At 36.7% G+C, this 26,231-nt stretch overlaps 1 protein-coding gene and 1 long non-coding RNA gene across 2 annotated transcripts; both read left to right on the top strand.

Annotated features, from left to right (window-relative positions):
- The first annotated feature begins 4,499 nt into the window (after positions 1 to 4,499).
- LOC149199686 (uncharacterized) lies at positions 4,500 to 4,814 on the top strand. The gene is made up of 2 exons (XR_016253308.1): positions 4,500 to 4,636; positions 4,750 to 4,814. It is a non-coding gene; the product is annotated as an uncharacterized LOC149199686 (long non-coding RNA).
- Positions 4,815 to 9,201: 4,387 nt separating this feature from the next.
- On the top strand, positions 9,202 to 24,820 carry LOC149199687 (transcription factor IIIA-like). Its single transcript, XM_089402527.1, has 7 exons — positions 9,202 to 9,223; positions 9,315 to 9,441; positions 9,528 to 9,674; positions 16,976 to 17,279; positions 23,365 to 23,597; positions 23,696 to 23,839; positions 23,927 to 24,820. The coding sequence occupies exons 2-7, from the start codon at positions 9,316 to 9,318 to the stop codon at positions 24,104 to 24,106; spliced, it is 1,134 nt and encodes a 377-aa protein (XP_089258653.1). The 5' UTR covers positions 9,202 to 9,223; position 9,315; the 3' UTR covers positions 24,107 to 24,820.
- Positions 24,821 to 26,231: the final 1,411 nt, after the last annotated feature.

Consider the following 26,231-nt stretch of genomic DNA (forward strand, 5'->3'; position numbering starts at 1 on the left):
TGGAATATGAAGAAAAATTGATAAGAATTGGTATTCTTGTTGAAGATTTCAATAAGAAAACTGACATGTATACAATCTTGTAGTTCATTTAAGACATGATTAATAGGATGAAAACCTTTGAAAGAAAGGGTCTTGCTTCAACCTCTATAGAAAATTCCATGCAACCACCTTTGAGAAGTCATACTCAAAAGTTCTATTCTAGAGCTATACTTTCGAGATCATGGAGCATTTTTTGTGAAGAAAACCATGATAAAAACACTTGTGAAGTAGGGATAAATGTTAGAGACAAATTTTTGATAAAAAAAATTGATTCCACAATTATTACTCTACAATGGGATTTTGAAGATGATATATTGTTAGTGGATGCAAGAAATATTCCCAATGAAGAAGAAGGAAACCTTTGTCAAGTAAAAGGAAGTTAAATTTTCTCTCTCTACTACCACACATGTAAAGTTTCTGGGTTGCAGGAGGGCAAAAAGTTTCAAAATTGCAGGAAGGCCAGAAATTTGGAAGTTGGAGAGTCAAAATTCTGTGTAGCAGTTAAATTGAAGTTGGTTGACGAGAAGAGACTACTGAAGTTTGCATAATCATCTTGGAAAGTTGACTTGGTGGAGTGAGGAAGGTCTTTTGGTCTGGCCTAAGGTCTTCCCTCGTCTAAAGTTTGATTTGAATCTACTAGTGGAAGAGTTTGACTGATTTTTCCTCTTCTTAGGGGTTTTAGCCTTGGTTGAGTGCCTATATCTAATGTCACTGATCTTCATGTTTTTATTTTGATGATTGTTTGATGAGAAGAAGATAAAAGAAGAACATAAAGGAAGTTAATAAGAATACAATAATAACACAAGTAATTGTCAATATAATAAAATATTTCTACCTTTCTGATTTTCTAACACTTGCAAGATTAGGTTGGAAGTCATATTTGATAACAATGATGTCTTGGAATATGTGGAAGGAAAAGTATATGAGCCACCGGAAAATGCTCTTGTTGTTGCCTAGTCTAAATATAAGAAAGGTGAGATCAAAGGCAAGAAAATTCTTATTGATTCCTTGAAAGATCATTTGCTTACTTACGTTGGAACATTGAAGAAGTCTAAGGACATTTATGATGAGCTGGTTGGGATGTATGAGGTCGACAATTTGAATCACATCCTCTCCTTGAAAAATAAACTCAAGGACCTCAAGATGATATTAAGATGTAGAATTCAAAAGCATGAAGAAGGAGAACCCTCTGCATTTGCTGTACAAGACAATAAGAGAAAAGGAAGAGGGATACCATCTGGTTCAAGGAAGAATGCACATGAATCAAAGGACTCCCATAAAAGAGGAAGGAGAATTGAATGCTTTAATTGCCATAGACATCACTACTATGCTTAAGACTATTCGAAAAAGAGAGATGCTCCAAGATCCAACTACAATAACAATCTTGGCTTCAACAACAACAAGTTGAATTATAGAAGAAGTGGAGATGATTGAAGAAGAAGAGATGATAGATGAAGAGATGCTCTTGATGATCGTGAAGAAGACCATCGTCCTCAAAAGAGGTCAAGGAACTCTAGGTATAGAAATAATTATTATTATTATCCAATTTTAAGGCCACAACCAAGCCGGACACCAAATTAGTGTATGAGACCCCTTGTTTTTGGGACAAGGGACCCACCTCCATGTAGCGATTTGACTGTTACGTCTACGAAGCCATACATACTCTACTCCTCTCCGGTTTTGAACCTATGACCTCTTAGGAGGAAACATATGCTCTTAACCATTAGGCCCACTCAAGCTGTATGCAACTGCTACTCAATCTGAATATATTCTTATGTCTGCTCTTTCTAGTTCTTCTCCTCCAAATTCATGTGCTAGCTAGTTGGATATGGCTCATAAAAAATGACAATTGATAGAAAAGGTGAAAAAGTGAAACAAATATAACTTTTTCATTACAATATCAATTTTAATAACAATTTTGATTTAAAAAACAATTAAGTTGATTTTTTGGATTTAGCTTCTAGCAAATAAGCTTGCTGAGCACATCATTTAATCAATTAATTAGTAGTAGAGGCATGGACTATTGTGCATTTCAGCTATTACTTTTGTTATAATTAAACTTCTTTTTCCTCCACTTCATTTTTCTTCATTTTATATGATGCAAAAATTCACTCACATCTTTCCATTTCATTTTTCTTCATTTTATATGATGCAGAAATTCAGTCACATCTTTACACCCGGAAGGTGTCCATTTTTGAAATTGGTTAGGCTAGGCATTGTCTACCTTTTTCATCTCCATTTGACATTTGTCCCTCGCATGTTCTGACATGGGTCAACTTTAATTTAAGAAAAAAAAAGGAATTACACATCTTATTGTAAAATGGACCATTTTGCTAAATAAAATTTGCTTATATATAAATGAATGTTATAAATAATAATGAGGAACTTATCATGGAGAAACTTATTAGAATTGGAATAATCTCAAATCCCTAGGAAATTGGTGGGTGGGGAGCCACGTGGCACAAATATAATTTTTTAAATTTATTAAAAGTAATGGACCATTTTGCTAAATAAATTTGCTTATATATAAATGAATGTTATAAATAATAATGAGGAACTTATCATGGAGGAACTTATTAGAATTGGAATAATCTCAAATCCTTAGGAAATTGGTGGGCGGGGAGCCATGTGGCACGAATCTAATTTTTTAAATTTATTAAAAGTCATTGCAACCTAACAAACTCTGTAATACACTACAACTGTTGATAAACATTAAGACTAAGCATATTCCCTTCATATTTTTTCATTTAAAGTTTATACATATCTATATCTATATATTTTAATCCTCTTTGAATTTGAACCTATAAAATTTTACCAAAGAAACACATACTCTTAACTCTTGTTATCTATCTATCTATCTATCTATCTATCTATATATATATATATATATATATATATATATATATATTAAATTTCTCTCATTTATATTTATAATTTGTTAATATGAAATTGAGATTTATAATTTCTCCATTCCCATACAAAATAAATATATATATAATAAACAATAATGTGAAAAATTTCCAAACTATAAATGTATATCATATACTTAGTAAGTACTCAAAATCAAAATTCTCAAGATAGCTCCCACACAAAATTGCTTTAACTAATTATGATAAAATCTCACCTTAAATCGTGTTCAACCAAAGAGGTTATTGGGTATTTTTTTGTTTAGGAATGACCATACTTGGCATAAAGACTTCTTAACTACAACTAACTTACATGGTCGCTCGTTATTGTGGGACCCCACAAGCCATGCAAAGGCAATCATAATTACTTATGGAAAGATAAGAAAGAAAGAAAGAAAATTTTAACGTCCATAAGACCAAAGATAGCCTATGTGACCTCTTTAAGAGTGGAATCTCAAGATCTTTGAATCTGAAAGTCATTCAAATATATGCTCTTTATTTAATGTCATTATCAACACAAACTGACTTTAATCATTTTCAAAGTTATTTTCTTTATATAATTACATTTTTTTTAATTGCTCACACAAACCTATGATAATATTTCTTCTAATTGCCTTGCATGTTATAACTTGAATATAATATATATATAAAATAATAACCTGAAAAAAATAATATATATATAAAATAATTAGGAAAAAAATGATCAACGGCTGACATAATCGATATTCCACTTCTTTTTAGTAGTATATTTGTTGACGTTTCAAGCTTTACGCCAGATTGTAAACAGGATTAAAATTCCCCTTTCTTTGCTTCGAATTTGTAACCGTTATAGCTTCAGAGTTTACTGTAATCTGCATTTTTAGTAATCATTTCTTTTTCTTTGTTTTCGAGAAAGAACTTATTTCTTCCTAATTGCAGGCTAGTTAAACTATGGCATTTAGATTTGTTCTTACACAATTCATGGATCCTTTGATTCTATGCATGTGATGAAAACTGATAGGAGAGGCATGAGATTTGAAATCATATTTTGATATATTGATAACAAGGTGTAGTTTCTTATTTCAAATGTTCCACTAATCAATCTATAATAAGTTTGGAATTTCTAGGTGATATTTTTTTTCCTTTGCCATTAGGATATTTAGAGAAAATAATTGTGGATAATTGTTTCACACTGTGTCTATATTTACAGAATAAAAATTGGAGTATGAATTGTTTATAAAAATTGGAGTATGAATTGTTTATAAAAATTCAGCCTCCCATCCATCTTTTTGATGTGTCTCGTCACGCGGCTCTATTTTCAGTTTTACTTTACATATTTATTGCCTAGCATATTTATTTCTTTACATATTTACGCCGTAAGGCGTTTCCCTCTGAAATGAACTCTCCAAACTATTTTCGTGTCAAAATATGTGCCATTCGATTTGGTTGTTAGATGATCGGATAATCATTAACCGTTGATTTGAATTGAGCAATGCCAGGCGCGACGGTCCATACGAACTGTCAACCGTCTTTCACATGCTGCAGGCAACAATAGCAAAACTCGTCGTATTATGTGCCTGCCAGGAGAAAAAGAGAGGCTCAGACTCTTCAAAGCCGACCTCCGCCAAGAGGGAAGCTTCCATGCTGCCGTTGAGGGTTGTGAGTACATTTGTCATTTGGCAACTATAACGGATTTCGCCATTGAAGCACAGGTATTTTTTAACAACCACCCGAATGTACAACTTCCGGAAACAACGAATTTATTACTGGATTTTGACCCCTTTTTTGGATATAAATTTTCCCTTTTAATGTACTTTTTCTTCAGACACAGATGAATGTTATCGAAGCTGAGGTGAATGGTACTCTTGATATTTTGAGGACTTGCAGTCAGGCAAAGTCTGTGAGGCGTGTAATTTACACATCATCCATAACTGCAGCCTCGCCACTTAATGATGATGGCGAATTTAGGGACTGCCTTGATGAATCTTGCTGGACCCCAATCGATATCATGAGACATGAAAAGCCTATTTTCTGGGTAAGTTCGCTGTTACTACTCACTTCAAAGATTTGTATTAAAAGATCCGTAAGTTTATCTTAACTTCAAATATAATCAATCTAGACTTATTAGGGTTAGGGTCCAGAAGATCAAATTTATGAGTTGTAAAGTTGCATGCTCATAATAGATTTAGAATTAGATAAATCTAATCAATCTGGATTTATTAGGGTTAGGTTGCAGAGGATCAAATTTATGAGTTGTAAAATTGTATGCTCATAATAGATTTAGAATTAGATAAATGTAGACCGGTTTTAAAAAGTGATGAAATCCCAAATAATTTTCATATTCCACTATCAAAATGAGCTTCTTAACACAATCTCCTACCCAACACAATCATTATTTTGACTCGACTGTAAAATGAGCTTCTCAACCATTATTTTGAAATTACTTTGAAATGCAAATCTCTTGATATTTAGAAAAATGTAATTTACATTTTTATCTTGTCACACGTATGGTATGCGTTCATTAGATATTTGATCTTATTTTTGTAATTTTTCATGGCTTGGTGTTTCTCTTATGGATTGTTTTATTTCATTGAGTTTAAGTTGATTATGGATTCTCTGTATCTCATGGGTATAAGCATAGTTTTGTTACATATCAATAAGATACATGAAATCTGAAATCAATATATAAATGTTCATTTCATCTAATCTTATATTAAAGTCGCATCTCTGTATCAATGTTGAACATTTTGATTCTCAGTATCCAATGGGTAAGAGCATAATTTTCAGATCTGCCATTAACAGAAAAATGCCCATTTTTCCTGTTCTTATATTAATGTTCACATCTCTCAGGCAACGCTGAACATTTTGAATGGTTAAGGGAGCTTCATGATATCATGGGTTCCATTTTATTAGTCCACACTGAGGATGCTTGTAATGCTCACATATTCTTGATGGAGCGTCCCTCTGCGAGAGCTCGATATATATATGTTCAACAGTCCGTGCTACCAGCATTTTTCGAAGGAAAATAACCTTGCAAATTGCAACCCAACGACACCCTCTATGAAGACACCAAAAACACCAGAAACCCTTGTCTTCTCGTCAAATCTACCAAAATATTCGTATAACCGTAAGTAATTTCAATACTCTTCCACAAGAATCCTCAGCAAACATATCAGTCTTCAACAGTCCAAAGGTGAGAAATCTCTTCAAAGATGACTTATTGCTTTGGCTCACTTTTTCCAATAATCCATCTTTCACAATCTTAGAAATGAACTGTGTATGCAAATAGCCACGCTTACAAAGATAGAATTAGGTAGAAATGAGGGTGATGAATATGCAATATACAACCAATCAATAGGATGCTCATTGCTATCATTGTTACAGTCACACATAAGTCAATGTCATGCAACCAGTGTTACTCTTACAGCATCAACAAATCGTCAAGGATTTGTCACACAAGGTTTCTGTCCTGTGTCAAGGTCTTTAGCTATTAGTGCTATTGGTGAAGCTTCAGACCTAGGATCAAAACTTGAAGAGAAGAAACAGGTAGAGCCTCCTAATATGAACATAAATATCACAGATACCCAAAGAAAAGCTCGGTCTTCTCAAGTAATGGTGCTTCTGAGTTTGCTACTGAGGCATGACAACACAAAGTTGTACATTGCTTCCTTTCTATTTTTTGAGGGGAAATGTACACTATGAGTAGCCACTTGTGATATTAAAACAGTGAGCTCTGAGGTCAATATAATGCTCAGACTTATTGAGAAACAAGAGCTGGAGATATTCAATAGAAACAGATGGAGATGGGTGTTTCAATGGACAATCTGCTTCAAACAATTTCAGATCACGGAATCAAGAATTGATTTCAATTATTATGCCTCTATATAATTCATTCTCTGATGAAGGATTCATGGTGGAAGGAACTTGAAAAAAACTCGTTCCTCAGATTTTGGCAAAGATGATTAGATTTCAGAAATGACAAATCAAACATCCATAACCATTAGTGTTGTTAGATTTATCACCAGCAAAATCTAACACTTAAAATTCAAATTCACCAAAGAGTATTTCAGAGGAAAATCATCGCGATGATTGAGTAATATGGAGAACAACTACAGATCCATGCTACGAGCATTTTTCCAGGGAAAATAATCTTGCAAATTGAAACCCAACGACACCCTTTATGAAGAAACCAAAAATACTAGAAACCCGTGTCTTCTCGTCAGATCTACCAAAAGATTCATATAATCGTAAGTAATTTCAATACTCTTCCACAAGAACCCTCAACAAACATATCAGTCTTCCACAGTTCAAAGGTGAGAAATCTCTTCAGATATGACTTATTGCTTTTGCTCATTGTTTCCAATAATCCATCTTCTACAATCTTAGAAATGAACTGTGTATGCAAATAGCCACGCTTACAAAGATAGAATTAGATAGAAATGATGGTGATGAATATGCAAAGATGTGGTTGATACAGAGATTGCAAACTCAGAGGTTTGCTTTATTTCTGGATGAAGTTTGGAGAGATGGTTCCCAGTTGATGGAAGAAATTTGGTTTGTTGCTGCTAACCCACCACTCCAACTCGAGACTCGTTGTAAGTTCAAGGAATCGCAAAGTCCTGTTAGAAATTGGAGTTGCGGAGACATCTATAATAAGAATGGGGGATTTGGTAGAAGATGAAAACTGGCAGCTATTTTTTATTCATCCTTTTCGAATTCCATGATTCAGTTGGGGCTTACTCACGAGGTTCTTCTTCGGTTGTCCACACTCAGAGAAAGTGTTCAACCTTCATCCAGTTCTTTGTTCTTGATTGGCATATCTGATTACAAGTTATTTTCTCAGTGATATAGTGATAAAGTAAATTCAAATTAACTCACATGTACAATTTATAGTGTTCTTCCTACCTCTCCTCTCCTTTGGCTATAGCTTTCCCATTGAGCAACTTGGTAGCTTCATAGTCATGAACAACAATTTATATGCAATATTAATTCAATAATTAATAAAAAATAGTGTAAGGCACCCTAAATCAATTTCATTTCTACTACATCTCTACATTTCATTTAGATTTGCCCATTCCATGTCCTGATTGTTCCTCAATTTATGCCTTACGGCGTTTCCTTTGCAACATTTGGTGCAAATGCTAGTTACATTTTTTTTAATTGCTCACACAAACCTATGATAATATTTCTTCTAATTGCCTTGCATGTTATAACTTGAATATAATATATATATAAAATAATAACCTGAAAAAAATAATATATATATAAAATAATTAGGAAAAAAATGATCAACGTCTGACATAATCGATATTCCACTTCTTTTTAGTAGTATATTTGTTGACGTTTCAAGCTTTACGCCAGATTGTAAACAGGATTAAAATTCCCCTTTCTTTGCTTCGAATTTGTAACCGTTATAGCTTCAGAGTTTACTGTAATCTGTATTTTTTGTAATCATTTCTTTTTCTTTGTTTTCCAGAAAGAACTTATTTCTTCCTAATTGCAGGCGGGTTGACGGAAGCCGAACTTCTGTTCCGAGATAAAACTATGAGGTTCTTCCTTTCGTTTTTCCTCATACAGTCAATACTCTAATTTAAGTTCGAGTTCTATTCAGTAATCAATTTAATTATTCTTTTGTAACGATGTTCATGTGTTTCAGGTATTGTCCCGGCGCTTGGATAGTATAACTTTCTCTCGGCGTCCTCAACATTCCATTACCTATACTCTTTGTTAAATATTCGTCCTCTTTCCTTATCAGGTCAGAGACTTCAACCCTTCAAGTCTGTTGCTCCTGAGGTGAATGCCATATGTGAAGACATTTCCGTCTCTGTTCAATTTTGAAGTTTTTCTCCCCTGTTGAAGAGAATTCTTTTTCATGGCTTCGGCCATTTGTAAATATACATTAATTATGACTTCAGAATTATTATTCTGGAACTATTTATTTCAAATTTTATTCTTTTATGAATTTCTCTCTCAGGCCATTTGTGCCAGACTATGTATATTTAAATATTTTTGTTTTATGAAGAAATACAGATATCTTTCAAATCTGATTATATATATATTTGTTTTGTTCTAAACAAGACTAACTATATATTGTGTAACGTAACCTGTTCTTAGCTCGCACTCGGTTCTATTTGTTTGTTTTTCTTTTTCATTTGAAATGTTAACCTAAAAATAGGTTCTAACTTTTTATTCCTATAAATATCGGAAATAAATCTGTATATATACTTGGTAGCTTACATATATTATTCTTTAGCTAAGAAAAGAGGTCTCTTCCTTTTTCCGGTACAGGTTTACTCACAGTTATGCTCTATTCTATATATCTTTTTATATACCCAACAGGCTTCATTTAATTCTACTGAGTCTGTTTCGAACTGTTGTCTGTTTCTGCAGAATGGCCACAGGAGAAGGGAACGGCTCTAAACGTCCTAAGGATCTGCGCCGTTATTCCTGCAAAACTTGTGGAATCACAAGATCGAAGCGCATTTTGCTCAAGCTTCACATAATCTCTAGCCACGGAGTAGGCTTCTTATGCCTTTAATCGCCCCATGAAACCCCAATTAAATGGATTATCTTGCTAATAGTGTTTCATATGCATCTTTGCAGAGAGAAGCCCTCGAAAATGATGAAAGATTTGCTTCAGAGGCCAAAGGCCAGAGCCATAGGCGGTCTCCATGTGTTTGTCAAGATTGTGGGGTTTCGTTTAATAAACGCGCTCATCTTGAACAGCACAAGTTATCGCATACAGGCCAGGTTGGTGGCATCACAAACCCTTAAATTTGCCCAAATTTGTCATTGCACTTGTATTTGTTTAGTGAAACCCTTCAATTTTAATGAATGTATTTTATAGTGGTATTAATTATAATGTGCGCCTGTGGTGGCTGGTAGTTTTAATCTTTAGCGGGGTTCTGTTGGGATGGCTTTTATTCTAAGTGTTGTCTGTTATAGTGGCTTGGCTACTCCCAATACGCAACCCGCTATATCCGATTAACATTTTGGAGGATGATAGCATGTCAATCCGCTGGCTGTACACTGCACTTCATTCCTGCTTAGATACCGTTCAACCTCAGGGAAACAAATCCTGACCCTACGTAGATGCCTCTTTCATTTTTCTCACTCCGACAGCATTCGCTCCTCTCGTCTTTTCAAGTTATTCTCCGCCCGGGGCTAGCATAAAGTCAGCCAGGTTTCTTCTTCCCCTCTCCTAATCTCTCCTTATCTGAAAGGGTTTTAATCCTTATTTCCAGAATACTGTCCTATCTCTGCTAATCAGTGGAAAGCCACTCTTCTTCGGCAGGCCTGCATTTTGGCTATGGAAGAGAAGTCTCTTTTATATCAGATTCTCTCTCGGCATCTACATATCCGTTTTTATATCTATATCCAGATATCTAGATTCTAAAGCCATCTAATAGACGATTTGTGAGATCAAGGTACGGTTAGTGACTCGCCCGCAAAAGCACGAGGAACGAAGTGCTCGACCAAAGGAAGAGGAACTTTTACTTAATCGATGAGTTCCCTCCCATTGTCTGTCTCTAACGAGATATTCACGAAATCGACCCCAAAAGCCAAACCCGTGATCGTGATTTTACTTTTAGGGACTCTCTGTGATGGTTGTGCTACTTTTAATGGATATCTATAATACATGGTCAATTTAATGGGTCTGTGTAGAGGTTATAATTCTGGTGGATGTCCATAATAGGCGTTTTTAAGAAGGGGCTCCAGTCTTTAAAAGCAAACTACATACAGCAGGATAATATCAGGCTTAACCGCCATACAAACAAACAAAACTCAGAAAATGAACAGACTCAAACCAATAGAAGGAACAAGAGAATCACTACATCTATTAAATCTACTGTGTTTTAAAATGCAGAGTGAAGCCGCCTATTTACAGCAAGCTGGGAGAAGTCTAGGATTTCACAAGGTGGTTTGCTGGTATACCAACAGAGCATTTAATAATTTACCTAAGTGAATTTAAACTGGGTACGTACATACGCCCCCTTAAGTGAAACTCAGGAAAGTATAAAAAGGAGGTTAAATCTCAAAAATGGGTCCTGGTTACAAGGCCATGATAGGTATCCATGTACATAATTCTCAGAACAGTAGGCAAAAAAACAAGGAGGACTCAGACTACCCTCCACCCCCTCCCAGGATAACTTTCTTCACCCCAAGCAAGATATGAAGTTGTACATACAGAATCTCTGTCAAGGGTTTAGTAAATATGTCAGCAACAATACTACAAATCAATAGTCCTACCATGAATCAACTCTCAGATGCAATGCATGTGGATTTCTATATTCTTGGTGCATTGATGCTACTGACTGCTTGGAAATATGGATAGCACTCAGATTAGCACACCAAATTATAGTTTTTTTCCTGCTGAATTGGTCGAATCCAAATAGATTTTTTGGCAGCATTAACAACACCTTGGTACTCTGCATTTGTAGAAGAAAGGGTCAGAGCCAAGATGAAAGAGCCAGATGTGGACTTGCAGTCATCGAGATCACCAGCCTAATTGGAGTCAATATAACCAACTTGATTTGCATTACCATCGGAAGAATATTGAATTTCACATGTGTGTCCCTCTAATATAGCAAAGAATTCTCATTTCAGCTTTCAATGAAGCTCATGTGGTTCTCGCATGAACTGGGAAACCAACCCAACTGCATAGGAGATATTGGGACGACTATAAGCTTAGTACAGAAGGCTGCCAACGAGCTGCTAATACAACGTAGCATCAACCAAAGGAGTGGAACACTTGGCTGGCAACTTGCTCCCTGACAAAAATGGCATGGGGTGCAAATTTGTAATCCTACATGTGAAATCTGCTTAAGAGATCCCAAGGTATACTTGGGCTGAGAGATACCTATTCTAGATGCAGACTGAGTGATCTGTAATCAAAGAAAGTAGCGAAGGAGCCCTAAGTCTGTCGTGTTGAAATGTTGATGAAGGGTGGACTTTCACATGATCAATCAAGGTAGGTGAACTCCGATTGAGAATGGGATCATCCACATAGAGAGCAAGTAGGAGGAGTTCATCGCCTTGCCACAAAATATAAGCATTTGGCTCAGAGTGGTAGTGAGAAAATCTTAGAGAAGAAAGTAATCCATCTTCTCATACCAAGCCCCAGGTGCTTGTTTGAGTACTAGGAATTTTAATTTTGCAGACAAATGAAAACCCTTGGATAAAACTTTGTTTGCTCCATGTATATCTCTTCCTGTAAATCCCCGTAAAGAAAGGTACCTTTGACATCCATTTGGTGTACTACCCACTTTGAGATGCAACTAGAGAATGAGCAAGGCAAATATAATTCATTTTAGCCACGAGGGCAAAGGTTTCAAAATGGCAATGCCTTCGACTTGAGAAAAACTTCTAGCAACCAATCAAGCCTTATAGTTGTCTACAATACCATCTGCTGCATACTTGGTTTGAAACTATGATATACCGACTTAGGAAAAATGAATTTTATACTTGTCTACAATACCATCTGCTACTTCTCATCAAGGAAAGATAATCATCTTCCATAGTCGTATCACACTCTACAACACTGTGGACCTCGCTAAAGTCCTTTGGATCTGAAGCACTGGCCATAAATACTTCAGGAGTCTTTGAAGAAAGGAGCTAGTTTTTTGTTGACCCCAATTAGGAAGTGGTAGAAGAACTTCACACATTGTGCTTCAAGAGAATGATCATTAGCTGGAGAAGTTAACTTGAAAGAAGAAAAATCATATGAAGATCCAAGAAGCTGACGGGAATGCTCATCAAATCCAACACTCCCTCTGATGATTAACTTGTGTGTTAGGATCAAGTAATATTTACCCTTTAACGTCTTTTGGGTAGCCAACAAATATGCAAGATTTATTTTGTATATCCATTGCCTTGCATTTTTCTTTGGGGATGTGGGCCCAATCATTACACCCAAAGACTTTGAGATGGCCAATAGAGGTTTGTCCTCTTCAAGCTTCCTCTGGGGTCACCACTTGGACATATTTGTGAGGTGTGCAACTGTGAACATGATTGGTACAATTGATGGCGCCAGCCAAAAATTGTGGGGTAAGATCTGTAGAATGGATCATACATTTTGCCTTCTCCTTCAAAGTACAATTCTTTTTTTTCAGCAACACCATTTTGCTGTGGATAGAAGGGCACAGTAGCAGCTGAATACCTTCAATGGCACAACAGTTCTCAAATCTTTGGTTGATGTATTCACAGCCATTATCTGTATGTGAACATTTGGTAGATTTTCCAGATTACTTTTCAATTAAGGCTTCAACCATAATAAAAATGTCAACAGCCTCACTTTTGTTAATTACCTGTAGACCCAAGGGTGTCTGGAGTAGTCATCAATGATTGTAAGCAAATAGTGGGCTCTTTGAAAAAACAAGATAAGAAAAGGGCATGCAATATCACTGTGAACAGGTTGAAGAGCTTCTGAAGCTCTCCAAATTTTTTCTTTATCAAAAGTATTTTGAGGATGTCTGCCAAGAACACATCCAGTGCAAACACCATCAACAAAGGAGATAGGTGGAAAATCAGTCCCCACCCCCCTCCCCAACATCTCAAAAGAACTTAATCAGAGAGGCACCCAAGTTTTACAAAGGCAATTTCCTAGCACAGGAAAAATTGTTTCTTAAAATATTAATTTAACGTTTATGGCAAAAGGTCAAACTCTCAAAGGCTACTACTGAGCGATTTTCTGGGAACTGAGCAGCTCGATATGCAAGAGAAGGTGCAGCAGTTTAGAGGAAGGCTGCGATGTGTGAGGTCTGTCACAAGGAGAGGCAAACCATCTGCAAAAAAAATCAAGCAGCAGCCAATGATGACCATGAGCAGCAGCTGCAAGCAATGCCAAGCAATCTATCAAGCCACAAAGAGGGGAAACTGGTAGATGGTGCTGCAGCGACCCAACAATTTTCAGATCTTAAAATGAAGGTGGCCGAGGAATATGGAGGAAACTGATGCCCTGCAGCTCTGGTACTATGTAAAATAAAACTACAGACAGCAAGATAATACCAGGCTTAACCTTATACAGACAACAGAACATAGAAAATGAACAGAGACTCAAAACTAATATAAGGAACAAGAGAATAACTGCATCTGTTAAATCTGTTGTGTCTTAAAATAGAGAGTGAGGCCCTCTTTACAGAAGAGTGGGAGGAATCCAGCATTAAAGGTGATTGGTGGGTTTACCAACTGAGCATTTAATAATATACCTCAGTGAACTTAAAATGAGTATGCACACTGACATGGCCAAACAGTCAGTGTAGTAATACAGAATATAAGAAGACTGACTGCAAACTGCCAGTCAAAAGGTCCAAAATAACCAAAATTCTCATCCAAAAGCTGTTCTAGCCACCCTTCCCAAGCCTCAATCCTATATGACTGGTAAGTATATTGCTGTACAGAGTCAGAGACTGTTTGAGCAAATAAACTACCTGTTGGAACATGATAAAAACAGAGAGCTACATTAAATCTGGACCTTAAGGGGCTGCTTCTTCAAGGCCAACTTGGATCTCCATGATGTATTCAACTGCTTGCATATCCAGATATCTGCTGATGACGATGTTATGTTTGATCCTGCAACATAGTTCTGTGATACCTTGAATGGATAATGATGTTCAGAGGTTTCCTCCTTAACCTGAGGTGAACATGACTGCATGGGCAGTGCTAGAAGTTGAATATGAGCTGTAATTTTGGAAACAAAGGAGTACAGGGAGTTCATTCTTTCTCCCAGTTCCTCATACCTCCCCAGATGCCTATGCATGAATTCTACAAATTCCTTGTCCTTTAATTGAAGCACTGACAGTTGAAGAGCAATCTCAGTTGCTTGCTGGTCCTGGACTTGGGTCTGCACTGTGAACTTATATTCACAATCATTCTGTCATCTCAACCACCTGCTAGAAGAATTATATAAATCACTTTGTGCCTTTGAAATATGGTGCTCACATTCTTTATTCCTTTCCTGACATCTGATAATTCACACATAACACAAACCAGGCTGGCTATGATTACTAGTGATGGCTAGGTGTTCTGCAGAGTCCAACACATAGAGAGCTCACAAAGACCAGAATCTTTAACCCATTCACCCCGTAAAAATGTGCTGATGGTCAAGCCCAGCGAAGTGCCAGGGAAACTGTCAGACGTGCCAACCTGAAGGACCATCCTTATTTTGTTGCCCATGGTGATACCTGATGCATGCAGTGTGAAATAAAAGAGCATGCCAACCCAACATTCCACAGCAGAACAATAAAACCACATTCAAGGACCATCCTCATTTTGCTGCCCTTAATAACACTTGATGCATCCAGTGTGAAATAAAAGAGCATGCACCTCTGCAGGGGCACTCTTGCTTTCCGTTTGCATGTGTAGGTTGACACTTTGGTTTATGTGGTGTTGTCATGCATTAGGTGATCACTCCTAATTTAACACTCCCCAATTGACCTGGATGTCTGCACTTGAATTATAGATGTGCAGGACCTAGAAAAATTCTATTTTTTCAAACTTCTCTGCTAGTACTTTGACTCTGGCTTAGGCAGACATCTTGCAGAATGATGTACTGTGATAGAGGATTCTCTTAGCACAGCTGCACTTTTTCTTCTCCTCAGCTTTATCAACACAAGGCTTGGATAAACTGAAAGTGCTGCTTCATTATTTGAAGCATAGTTCAGACGCCTACAGAGGTGATTTCCTTTGGGATCTGGAATGATAACCCCATCTTGTGTACCATGGATACGTGTTCTGATTTTAATGGGTGTCTGTGGTAGTGGCTTTACTTATATTGTGTGCCTTGTAGTAGTGGCTTTAATTTTGTTGGGTACCTGAAATAGCGGATTTGATTTGGATGGTGCCTGAAATAGTGGCATTGATTTGGATGGGTGCCTGAAATAGTGGCTTTCATTTGGATGGGTGCCAGTAACAGTGGTGGATTTATTTTTAATGGGTCTGTAATTACTAATCATAGTGGTTTTAATTTTAACGTGTGTAAGAAGTTATAAATAGTTTTCATTTTGTTGGATGCGTTCAATACTAGTGGTTTTATTTTTAGTGCGTGTTTGTAACAATAGTGGTTTCAATTGTAATGAGTGTTTGCAATAGTGGTTTTAGGTTTAATGTGTGTGTAACAGTGTTCATAATATTAATAGGTGCCTGCAATGGAAGTTTTAATTTTAAATGGTAACATTGGTTTTAATTTAAATGGGACTCTCTAATAGTGGCTTTAATACAAATTGGCATCTGAAATAGTGATATTAATTTTAATGGATGGCTGGCATAGTGGTTTTAACTTTAGTGTGTCTGCAATGTTTGTTTTAATTTCAATGTGAGCCTGCAATGGTGGTTTTAATTTTAATGTATCTGCAACGTTTGTTTTAATTTCAATGTGAGCTGGCAATGGTGGTTTAAATTTCAATGTACGCCACCAATGGTGGTTTTAATTTCAATATATGCCTACAATGGTGGTTAATTTCAATGTCTACCTGGAATGGTGGTATTCAAGTTCTTTTCTGCAGGAGGTTTGTAACCCAGGTTAGTACAAGGGAGGAGACTGCCTTGGAAGACCTGGGTGTTTGAATGCGTGACAACACAGGATCCCATCCGAACTCCACAGTGGTGAGGGAGGGCAGAGTGTCCATGGATTAGTACCAGGTGGGGTGACCCCCCTGAGAAGTTCCTTCTGCCTTCTACTTGCTCACGCTTCATCATTATGATACATTTTTTCCTGCAATCACAGGTTGGTTTCATTTTTTTTCCATTCATCTGCACAATTGATCAAAAAGTTATTTTTTACACATTTCCCAAATGTGGTGTGTCATGTGTGAACATATTGTTGTAGGATGAAATCCCCAACAATTAATATGCCACTTTGGTATTTATTAAGCTTGGAAATAAAAAGGCTCCACAAAGACATTAATCAAAAGGGGATTAACAAACATTTCCCACCAATTTATTGAAACTGATGATGTATGTGTGTGTGAGTGATCATTTAATTAATTGGTGGAATCCTCAACAAATTGCCATGTTAATATTTATGAAGTTTGTAATTGCTTTTAATTTTGCAGAGAACATTTGTTTGCCCAGTAGATGGTTGCTTTTGCAGTTACAAGAGGCAGGACCATTTAAATCGTCACATGATAAAGCATGAAGAAAAGTTATTTGTGTGCCCCAAAGAGGACTGCAAACTGCAGTTATCAACTATGTCTAATTTGAAACGCCATATGAAGCGGCATAGAGAGAGAGGTGAGTCATGGCAGAGTCTAAATCTACAATCCAGAGAGGTGAAGAAGTATTCTTGCCCAAAGCCATGTTGTGGGAAGGTTTTTAAAAATCCATCAAGGCTAGTGAAGCACCTAGATGATGTGCATTGTAAGTATTTACCCCCTCACTGCAAATATTTCTCTTTTGTTTGCACTAGAATTGAGTGTTTGATTATTGCCCAGAATGATGGGCCTGCAGGTCTGAGTGTCAGTTTAGTTAAGCATTCGATATCAGTTCTGCTTATTTATATTTCTACACCTCTAACATGAAATCTTGTGTGTAGGGGCAATTTTTTTTCCCAATAGCAATGTTGTTCCAAACTCTATATGGACTTTGTTTTCTAGTGAAATTGTTAATTTGTAGGTCCAGCTTTTGGAAGATGAGTTGATTTTTTAGAGCACCTTTAAGATATTTATGATGAAGCATAATCTACATGGTAACAGGAAAAGGATTGAACGCTTTAGCCTCTATTAGAGAGTCCCATTTGCACTAGAACTGAGTGTTTGATTATTCCCCAGAATGATGGGCCTGCAGGTCTGAGTGTCAGTTTAGTTAAGCATTCGATATAAGTTCTGCTTATTTATATTTCTACACCTCTAACATGAAATCTCGTGTGTAGGGGCAAAACCTTTTCCCAATAGAAATGTTGTTCAAAACTCTATATGGACTTTGTTTTCTAGTGAAATTGTTAATTTGTAGGTCCAGCTTTTGGAAGATGAGTTGATTTTTTAGAGTACCTTTAAGATATTTATGATGAAGCATAATCTACATGGTAACAGGAAAAGGATTGAACGCTTTAGCCTCTATTAGAGAGTCCCATTTGCACTAGAACTGAGTGTTTGATTATTGCCCAGAATGACGTGCCTGCAGGTCTGAGTGTCATTTTAGTTAAGCATTTGATATCAGTTCTGCTTATTTATATTTCTACACCTCTAACATGAAATCTTGTGTGTAGGGGCAAAACTTTTTCCCAATAGCAATGTTGTTCCAAACTCTATATGGACTTTGTTTTCTAGTGAAATTGTTAATTTGTAGGTCCAGCTTTTGGAAGATGAGTTGATTTTTTAGAGTACCTTTAAGATATTTATGATGAAGCATAATCTACATGGTAACAGGAAAAGGATTGAATGCTTTAGCATTGCATTCATTTGATATGCAAAGATACAAATCAGATCTTGAAATCATGTATATTAATCTATTCTTGACATGCTGTCCTTTATAAGCAGTTTATGTAAGTGATTCATAGGTTAGTGAGAGGTGGTTTATAAAATTATAAGACATTACACCTCCAAACAGTTTTGCAAATCTGAAAGCTGGCTCTGTGATGCAAGTCCCTGTGTTGATGTAATAGCAATCTCCCATAATCCAGTACCAACCTTTTCTATGGTTTCAGTGTTATTCACTCTGCTGCTCTCCCATAATTCAGTACCAACCTTTTCTATGGTTTCAAGTGTTATTCACTCTGGTGCCGTCGTTGGCTCATTTTTGTTCTCTACACGATGTCTGTAATAATTAATCTAGTTTTTACATCCTGTCTTTTATAAGCAGTTTATGTAAGTGACCCATAGGTTAGCGAGAGGTGGTTTATAAGACATTACACCTCCAAAAAGTTTTGCAAATCTGGAAGCTGGCTCTGGGTTGCAAGTCCCTGTGTTGATATGATAGCAATCTCCCATAATCCAGTACCAACCTTGTCTATGGTTTCAGTGTTATGCACTGGTGCCGTCGTTGGCTCATTGTTGTTCTCTATGCGATGTCTGTAATAATTAATCTAGTTTTGACATTCTGTCTTTTATAAGCAGTTTATGTGAGTGACCCATAGGTTAGCGAGAGGTGGTTTATAAGACATTACACCTCCAAAAAGTTTTGCAAATCTGGAAGCTGGCTCTGGGTTGCAAGTCCCTGTGTTGATGTGATAGCAATCTCCCATAATCCAGTACCAACCTTGTCTATGGTTTCAGTGTTATGCACTCTTAATTTATCTACAGGATGTCTGCACTAATTAATGTAGTCTACACATGCTGTCCTTTATAAGCAGTTTATGTAAGTGATCCATAGGTGAGCGAGAGGTGGTTTATAAGACATTACACCTCCAAAGCGTTTTGCAAATCTGGAAACTGGCTTTGGGTTGCAAGTCCCTGTGTTGTTGTGATAGCAATCTCCCATAAACCAGTACAAACCTTGTCTGTGGTTTCAGTGCTATGCACTCTGGTGCCCTCGTTTACTCATTGTTGTTATCTACACAATGTCCGTAATAATTAAAGTCTGACTACTACAGTGGCTAGGATTTTGTTCCACATTAATGCTCATAATTGTTAATGTTAGGTGTGTCGCTTTTGAATGCTTTTACATGGTGAATGATTACGATACAAAGGTATTTTTTAAGATATTATTTTCAATTATGGACCAGAAGATTTGCTATTCAGGAAGATCGTATCAGAGTTTAAATCCCTGCATTGATATGAAACATAACCCCTAACTCTGGTACTAACATCACTAGCAGTTTTGGTTTATGGTTGGTCCTTGTAATAATTGCAAGTCTTACTACTATTGCAAGTCTTTATACTACAGCAACATATCATTATGTTGGGATTATGTTCCACATTGATTCTCTTCCATATTTGTTATATAGAAGCTTTTGAAAACAGGAGACTTCAAATTTTATGTTTGCCAATTTTGGATTGAGTTATTGGATTTGCCCTTCCTATACTGGTAAAACTGTAAACATAAAAATCTAAGTCCTTGTGTTTCCAGAAGTCCTTATGAGTATTGACTTGGAACAGAATTCCAACATGGTGATGCATCTCTGGTCCATGGATCTTATCCTTATCCCCCAAGCTCCATCATGGAGGCATATCCCATGGAGAAGGAAACGGATCCTGCCATATGAAACTGATCCAAAAATGTTTTATTTGACCCCAGTCAACGTTTATTTATTTGAAATTATAATTATAATTTGTAATTTAAATTGTTAGAAAGTCCCAAAGGGCCAAAGCCTCTGCCAACCAAAAGCCCACTCATCCTCTCAGAAGACTGATTTCCCCATTGCATAGTACAAAACATTGGGACTGCAGACCATCATGTCATATAGGGACTGCAAGCAAGTTTGGAAGATTGATGCTCCTGGATCAACATCTGTCATCTACAGAGTAGTGCTTGGAAGTCTGAAGACTGAAGCTTTGGGATCTGTCACCTACAGTGTTGTGAATATAATATATAAAAATAATAATAATCATAATAATGACTAATTAAATATGTTGTTACATACAGATTGAAGCACTTCAAATTCAACTGACTCATGAATAGGTCCCGATAAATGCTATGAAGTTTACAAAGGATCTTATAAATCTTATAGCCCCTGCTCTGTTTATACAACGGGTATGTAAGTTTGTTGTATGTGGTTGAGAGCTAAAGATATAACCCAATTGATTAAATTTTTTGATCTAATGTACTTTCCCTTCAAAGAATGTTGTTCTCTTTTTAACTCTACTTACATATTTCTACAATTCAAACTGAAGTGATACACAGAGAAAAGAGCTTTTGCAGTCCTAATTGTAACATGTATAAACAACAGTGTATGGTAACCGTCCATCAAAGCATTCTCACTGTTAGTGGAAACAAACCTGTTATAATTGGGCTTGTTAAAGATTATCAAAATTCTTCTGTACTGTTGCATCTGTTAGAAATCCCAAAATATTCTGTATAGAATCTGCTATCAGCTCTAGAAATTTGTAAAGGATCAAAATATCTGCATTACAGAATTATAAAGTGATTTTTTTTTTTTAAATTATTCTTTTTGTTTTCTGTTCTGGTCATTTTCCTGCCGCGTTTGGATCCATCTTCCTGATTTTTCAAAAAGCTGGTGTATCTGCATCCCTGTCGTGGTAACTTGTGTTTTGGCTCTGTATTGCATCCTGCAGTACAATTCCTGTGACTCTTGTAACTTGTGTTATAAGAAACACTGGAATGACCATGCTACCACTGTAAGAGAGATGTGCTTTAGGATCCAAGCCATTCAAACTGAGGGCTCACATGCCTTCCCCATGTTATAAGAGTTGGAGAAGTTAGAAGTTAGAACACCACATTATGAAGGTGTAACAGCCGCATCTTCCATTTCAAGAAGTTTGTTCTTGCTTCATTGTGGTGATCAAATGATGCAAGGTCTTGTATATGAATCCTGGATCTTTGTTTATAGGTGTTTACCCTCAGATTGGCATTGTTTGTTAATGCACATTTATAGTGGTTCTAATATTTTATGATTTCAAGTATTAACTTCAGTGTCAATGAAATATTGACATGCAGAGAAACACTGGTTTGTGTGTGTAGGTCTGCATTTAGCCATTGATGCATTATAGAAGTTCAAATCGACCAAATCCTACTAGTGTTATCTCAATTACACTGGAACCATAAAGTACTTTGTCCATACAGGCCAGATCAACACAGTAAGTGATGATTCCAAACTGTCCTCCCAACTTTTCAATGAGCAGTCTTACTGTATCCTTTCCACTGTAATAAAGACAGTGTCACATCCTCCCATAAGTGTTGGGGAGGTTAAAACCAGTGCTGCAAAAATTGCGATTTAATCCCCCGATTTTAATATTCTTTTTGTTGTATTTTAATTTTTTTTTGTTGTATTTTTTTTTTTTTTTTTCTCTTAATTTTGCCGATTTATCCCGATTTTTTCCAATTTCAGACCCTCACCAATTTAATCATGATCGCGATGTTCGCAACATTGGTTAAAACACCACATTATTAAGCTGTAACAGCTTCTTCTCCATTTCAATAAGTTGTCCTTGCTGCGTTGCAGTGTGGAAATGATACAAGGTCTTGTAGATGAATTCAGGACCCTTGTTGATAGGTGTTCACCTTCATATTGGCATAGTTTGTCTATGTACGTTTATGTAGGTTCTAATATTTACAACTTTATGTAAATATTTTGGCTTCAGTGTCAATGAAGTTTTGACATACAGAGACATTGTTTTTTAAATGTAGATATGCATTTAGCCATCGATGCATTATAGATCTCCCAAATTCTAACATTGTTATGCTAGTTATACCAGAACCGTAAAGGACTTTGTCTATACAGGTCAGATTAACACAGAAAAGGATGAATTCAAATTGTCCTCCCAATTTTGCAATAAGCAGTGTTAGTGTATCCTTTGCACTGTAATAAGGACATCATCCTTTGCACTGTAACAAGGACAGCTTAGCCCGTGCAAGGATGTGCACCTGCTCTGCAGGCTATCCACTAACCAATCTACATTGATCCTAATCTGGTCAAGGCAAAAATGCTGATTTTGCTATACATTAATGGAATGCTGAGGTGATACTTTCAGATCATTGTCAATCTCTGGTGGCTAAATTAACTGTCTTGTAAGATGGCTAGGAGACTTTAAATATCAAATATACTTGATCTGAATAGGTTTTAAGTGGCTGTTTTGGAAGTAAATTGTAACAGAACTAAATACAATGTGCCAGATTAAATCACTATATCAAATTTTCCAATGTGCCATATTAAATCTCTTGCTCAAATGTTTGCTTTTTCTGAATTATTATTGAAACTTGCATTTGACTCTTTCAACCATTATGGTTTAATGAAAGTTGGACAAGGAAATTCATTTCCTGGGGTGGGGTTTTGTTGTAGGTATTCTTTAATATTATTAGCAAGGAAATATCCTGTTGAACAAAATATGAATGTTTCTGGTGTGATTTTATCATTATATGTACAAGAAAGATAAAGTTTGCCTGAAACAATCTGAAGATGTAAAATCAGAAACCTGAGGTTGTGCACTGTAGGCCAACAACGCTGGCTATACTTGCTGAAATATAGTGCTAAATGAAATATATCATTTACAATATACCTGTTGTTACCTAAACCGTCTCCTAGTTTTGTTTCAGAACAATAACTTTGTTGTCACCTTTGCGTTGATGATGCATAGGCTCCCATATGTACTTCAGCATGTTTTTTTTTACCTGTTGTTACCTAAACCGTCTCCAAGTTTTGTTTCAGAACAATATCTTAGTTGTCACCTTTGCATTGATGATGCATGGGCTCCCACATGTACTTAACCAAGGTTTTTTTTGCACTCAGTAATTTTTGTGCTGTAGGGTTCCTTTAAATGTTTGAAGCATTGTTCCCCTGGCTAAAAGACTTGTAGTCTGTTTATTAATTGCAAATGTTTCTTGTCTGCAGCTACAACATATGTACAAGTTGTTTGCTGTGAGCCTGGCTGTTTGAAGTACTTTACAAATGTAAAGGCTTTGAGAGAACATGTGCAACAGAACTACAGCCGTGTTTGTTGTGAAGTTTGTGGGAGTCAACAATTGAAGAAACAGATCAAAAGGCACATGCGCATTCATGAAAGCCAAACGTGTGGGGAGAGGATAAAGTGCCACTTTGACAATTGCTTGCATAGTTTTACTAAAGTATGATTATTTATAAATTTAACATTTTTTCTTAATACAAATGGAAATTTGAATTTTTACTTGGTATGGAGTGGTAATCTAATTGAATTTTTCTCCAGAAATCAAATCTCAATCAGCACATTAGAGCAGTGCACCTTGGATTAAGACCATTTAAGTGTAGATTTCATGAATGTGAAATGAGTTTTGCACATAAGGCTGTGAGAGACAATCATGAGAAGACAGGAAGACATTGCTATGTACAAGTGAGTCTAGCAAAAACAATCTTTTTAGTTTCTCTATTTGTTGTACAGTATTCTGTATAGTCTAGTGAAATTGCTTCCATTTAACAGGGAGATTTCTTGGAGGAGGATGCTGCCTTTCAGTCAAGGCCACGTGGTGGTCGAAAGAGAAAAACGTTTACAATCAACACTCTTTTGAAAAAGAGAGTAGCATGTCCAGATCGAAGCAGCACTGTTCTTGACAGTGGATCATCCTTTTTAGATTGGTTAATTTCAAGCGGCAGGGAATGATTAAGATGATGGAAAACCTAGTACATGATACCATCGTCTGATTTCACTTGTATGGTTTTTTGCACCAGATTGGAGTGGTAAAATGTAGAACAGCATTTCAAGTGCATGTTACAAGATTCAAATGCTATTAAACATGTGTTTTAGGGGCAAGATGGCAAGATAGGATTTCTTCTTTAGAGTTCCTTGGTTACCACGGGCACTAGATTATTTAATGCAGGCAATTTCTACTTGGTGGGGGCGAGGGGGTCATTGAAATTTTTGTCTACAGGTCTGCTTCGTGGTCAAGGTTGGTCTTTTTTGGGTTCAAGGTCTGTGCAGGTGTATTCAACATTATATAATGTATGTGTTAGCTTCAAGCAAATGAACATGTTACCTCATGGTGCAATGTATTGTGATGAGGACGTTATTTAATGCAGGCAATCTCTATTTGATGGGGGTGAGGGGGTCATTGAAGTTTTTGTCTACAGGTCTCCTTTGTGGTCAAGGTCGGTCTATTTTGGGTTCAAGGTCTGTGCAGCTAATTCAATATCATATAATGTACGTGTTAGCTTCAAGCAAATGAACATGTTACCTCATAGTGCAATGTATTGTGATGAGGACGTTATTTAATGCAGGCAATTTCTATTTGATGGGGGTGAGGGGATGATTGAAGTTTTTGTCTACAGGTCTGCTTCATGGTCAAGGTCGGTCTATTTTGGGTTCAAGGTCTGTGCAGCCGTATTCAATATTATATAATGTACGTGTTAGCTTCAAGCAAATGAAGATGTTACCTCATAGTGCAATGTATTGTGATGAGGACGTTACATATTTACTGTCACTGTCACAAATACTATGAATGTTGAATGAAATTTTTATACTACATATCAGGTTATTTTATAGCGTACTTTTGTTACAAATACCACGTAAATGAACTTGTTACTTCCTACATATCATGTTACTTCATAGTGTACTGGGGTCGGTGAGCCATATATATATATATTGTTGAAATATGACAACAAATTATGTAATTATGAGTAAAATCTTTATTAGTTACTGCTAGTTAGTTTTGTAAGTTAGTAACGAGATTTATACCGAATAGCAGTTATGTGACGGAGGAGAGGCTCATATGAAATTGGTGAATGCCTGAGAAGATGTAATCATGGAGAATTAATATTGATTAATAAAAATTTCCAATCCCTTGCCCCGTGGAGGTTTCTTTGAGACACTCTCGAGGTTTTACCACGTAAAACTATTTGTGTTTACTTGTGTGTATTTCAGTTTCCATTCAGTTTGTTCTTTCATTTCTTTCTTGTTTGATAAATTGCTTAGACCAACAAATGGTATCAAAGCTCCTGAGATCATGAGGTCAATAGAAGTTAAGGAATCCCCTGCTTGTGTTGCAAAAAGAATCGTCGTGAGCTGGAGCCAAAGCTGTCAAATGTGTGCCTCTGTGGACAACTATTGTTTGATGTATGATTCGCACTATTCTGCCGTTGAAAGAAGATTAAAGCAGAACTGCGGAATGTGCACTTGATTAACATAGAGATGCCAGACGTGCAGGGCCCGCTGATCTGCGAGTTCTCGGGTCACCATTGAACAAAGTCAAGTGCCGCTGGAGGGAAGAGCTCGTCTGACGCAACAATCATTTGAAGGACGTAGAAGTAGAAACCGCAGAGTGGACTTCTGTTGTTAAGGAAGAACACCGCTGCTGCCGCTGCCGAAGAGGAGTCGTCGTTGTTCGAACAGTCAAGGGGCTGAGGCCGCTGGAGAAAGCCGCTCATTCTGAATGAGAAGAGGGATTGTTTCTGTCGCCGAGAAAGGAGCCATTGCTGCTATCGCCAAGAAAGAAAGGCGTCGAGGGGGTTGTCAGCAGATTTCCACAGAGAACAGTGTTGTCGCTGGAAAAGCCGTTGCAACCACAATGTTGCACTGTTGGAAAAGCCGCTGCAACCACAACATTGCACCGTTGGAAAAGCTGCTGCAACCATAATGTTGCGCTGTTGAAAAAGCACTGACCGCTTTTGTTGGAGGAAGGGTCTGCCAGCAGAGTTCCGCAAAGGAACAAGGGAGTGTTGTAGAGGAGCAAGGTTATGCTTGATGACGTAGAATTGTAAAATCCGAGTATTTGTGCAAAATAATTCTTTTT

This window comes from Pinus tabuliformis, chromosome 2_1 (assembly GCF_031772625.1).
Source record: "Pinus tabuliformis cultivar Carrire ecotype Pingquan chromosome 2_1, CPIR1, whole genome shotgun sequence".
Lineage (NCBI taxonomy): Eukaryota > Viridiplantae > Streptophyta > Pinopsida > Pinales > Pinaceae > Pinus > Pinus tabuliformis.

Excerpts from the sequence above, each read along its gene's own strand:
- LOC149199687 (XM_089402527.1), top strand. The coding sequence starts at position 9,316 with ATGGCCACAGGAGAAGGGAACGGCTCTAAACGTCCTAAGGATCTGCGC. Across the intron at positions 9,442-9,527 it reads ACATAATCTCTAGCCACGGA|AGAGAAGCCCTCGAAAATGA; the intron begins GTAGGCTTCTTA and ends GCATCTTTGCAG. Across the intron at positions 23,840-23,926 it reads GAAGACATTGCTATGTACAA|GGAGATTTCTTGGAGGAGGA; the intron begins GTGAGTCTAGCA and ends TCCATTTAACAG.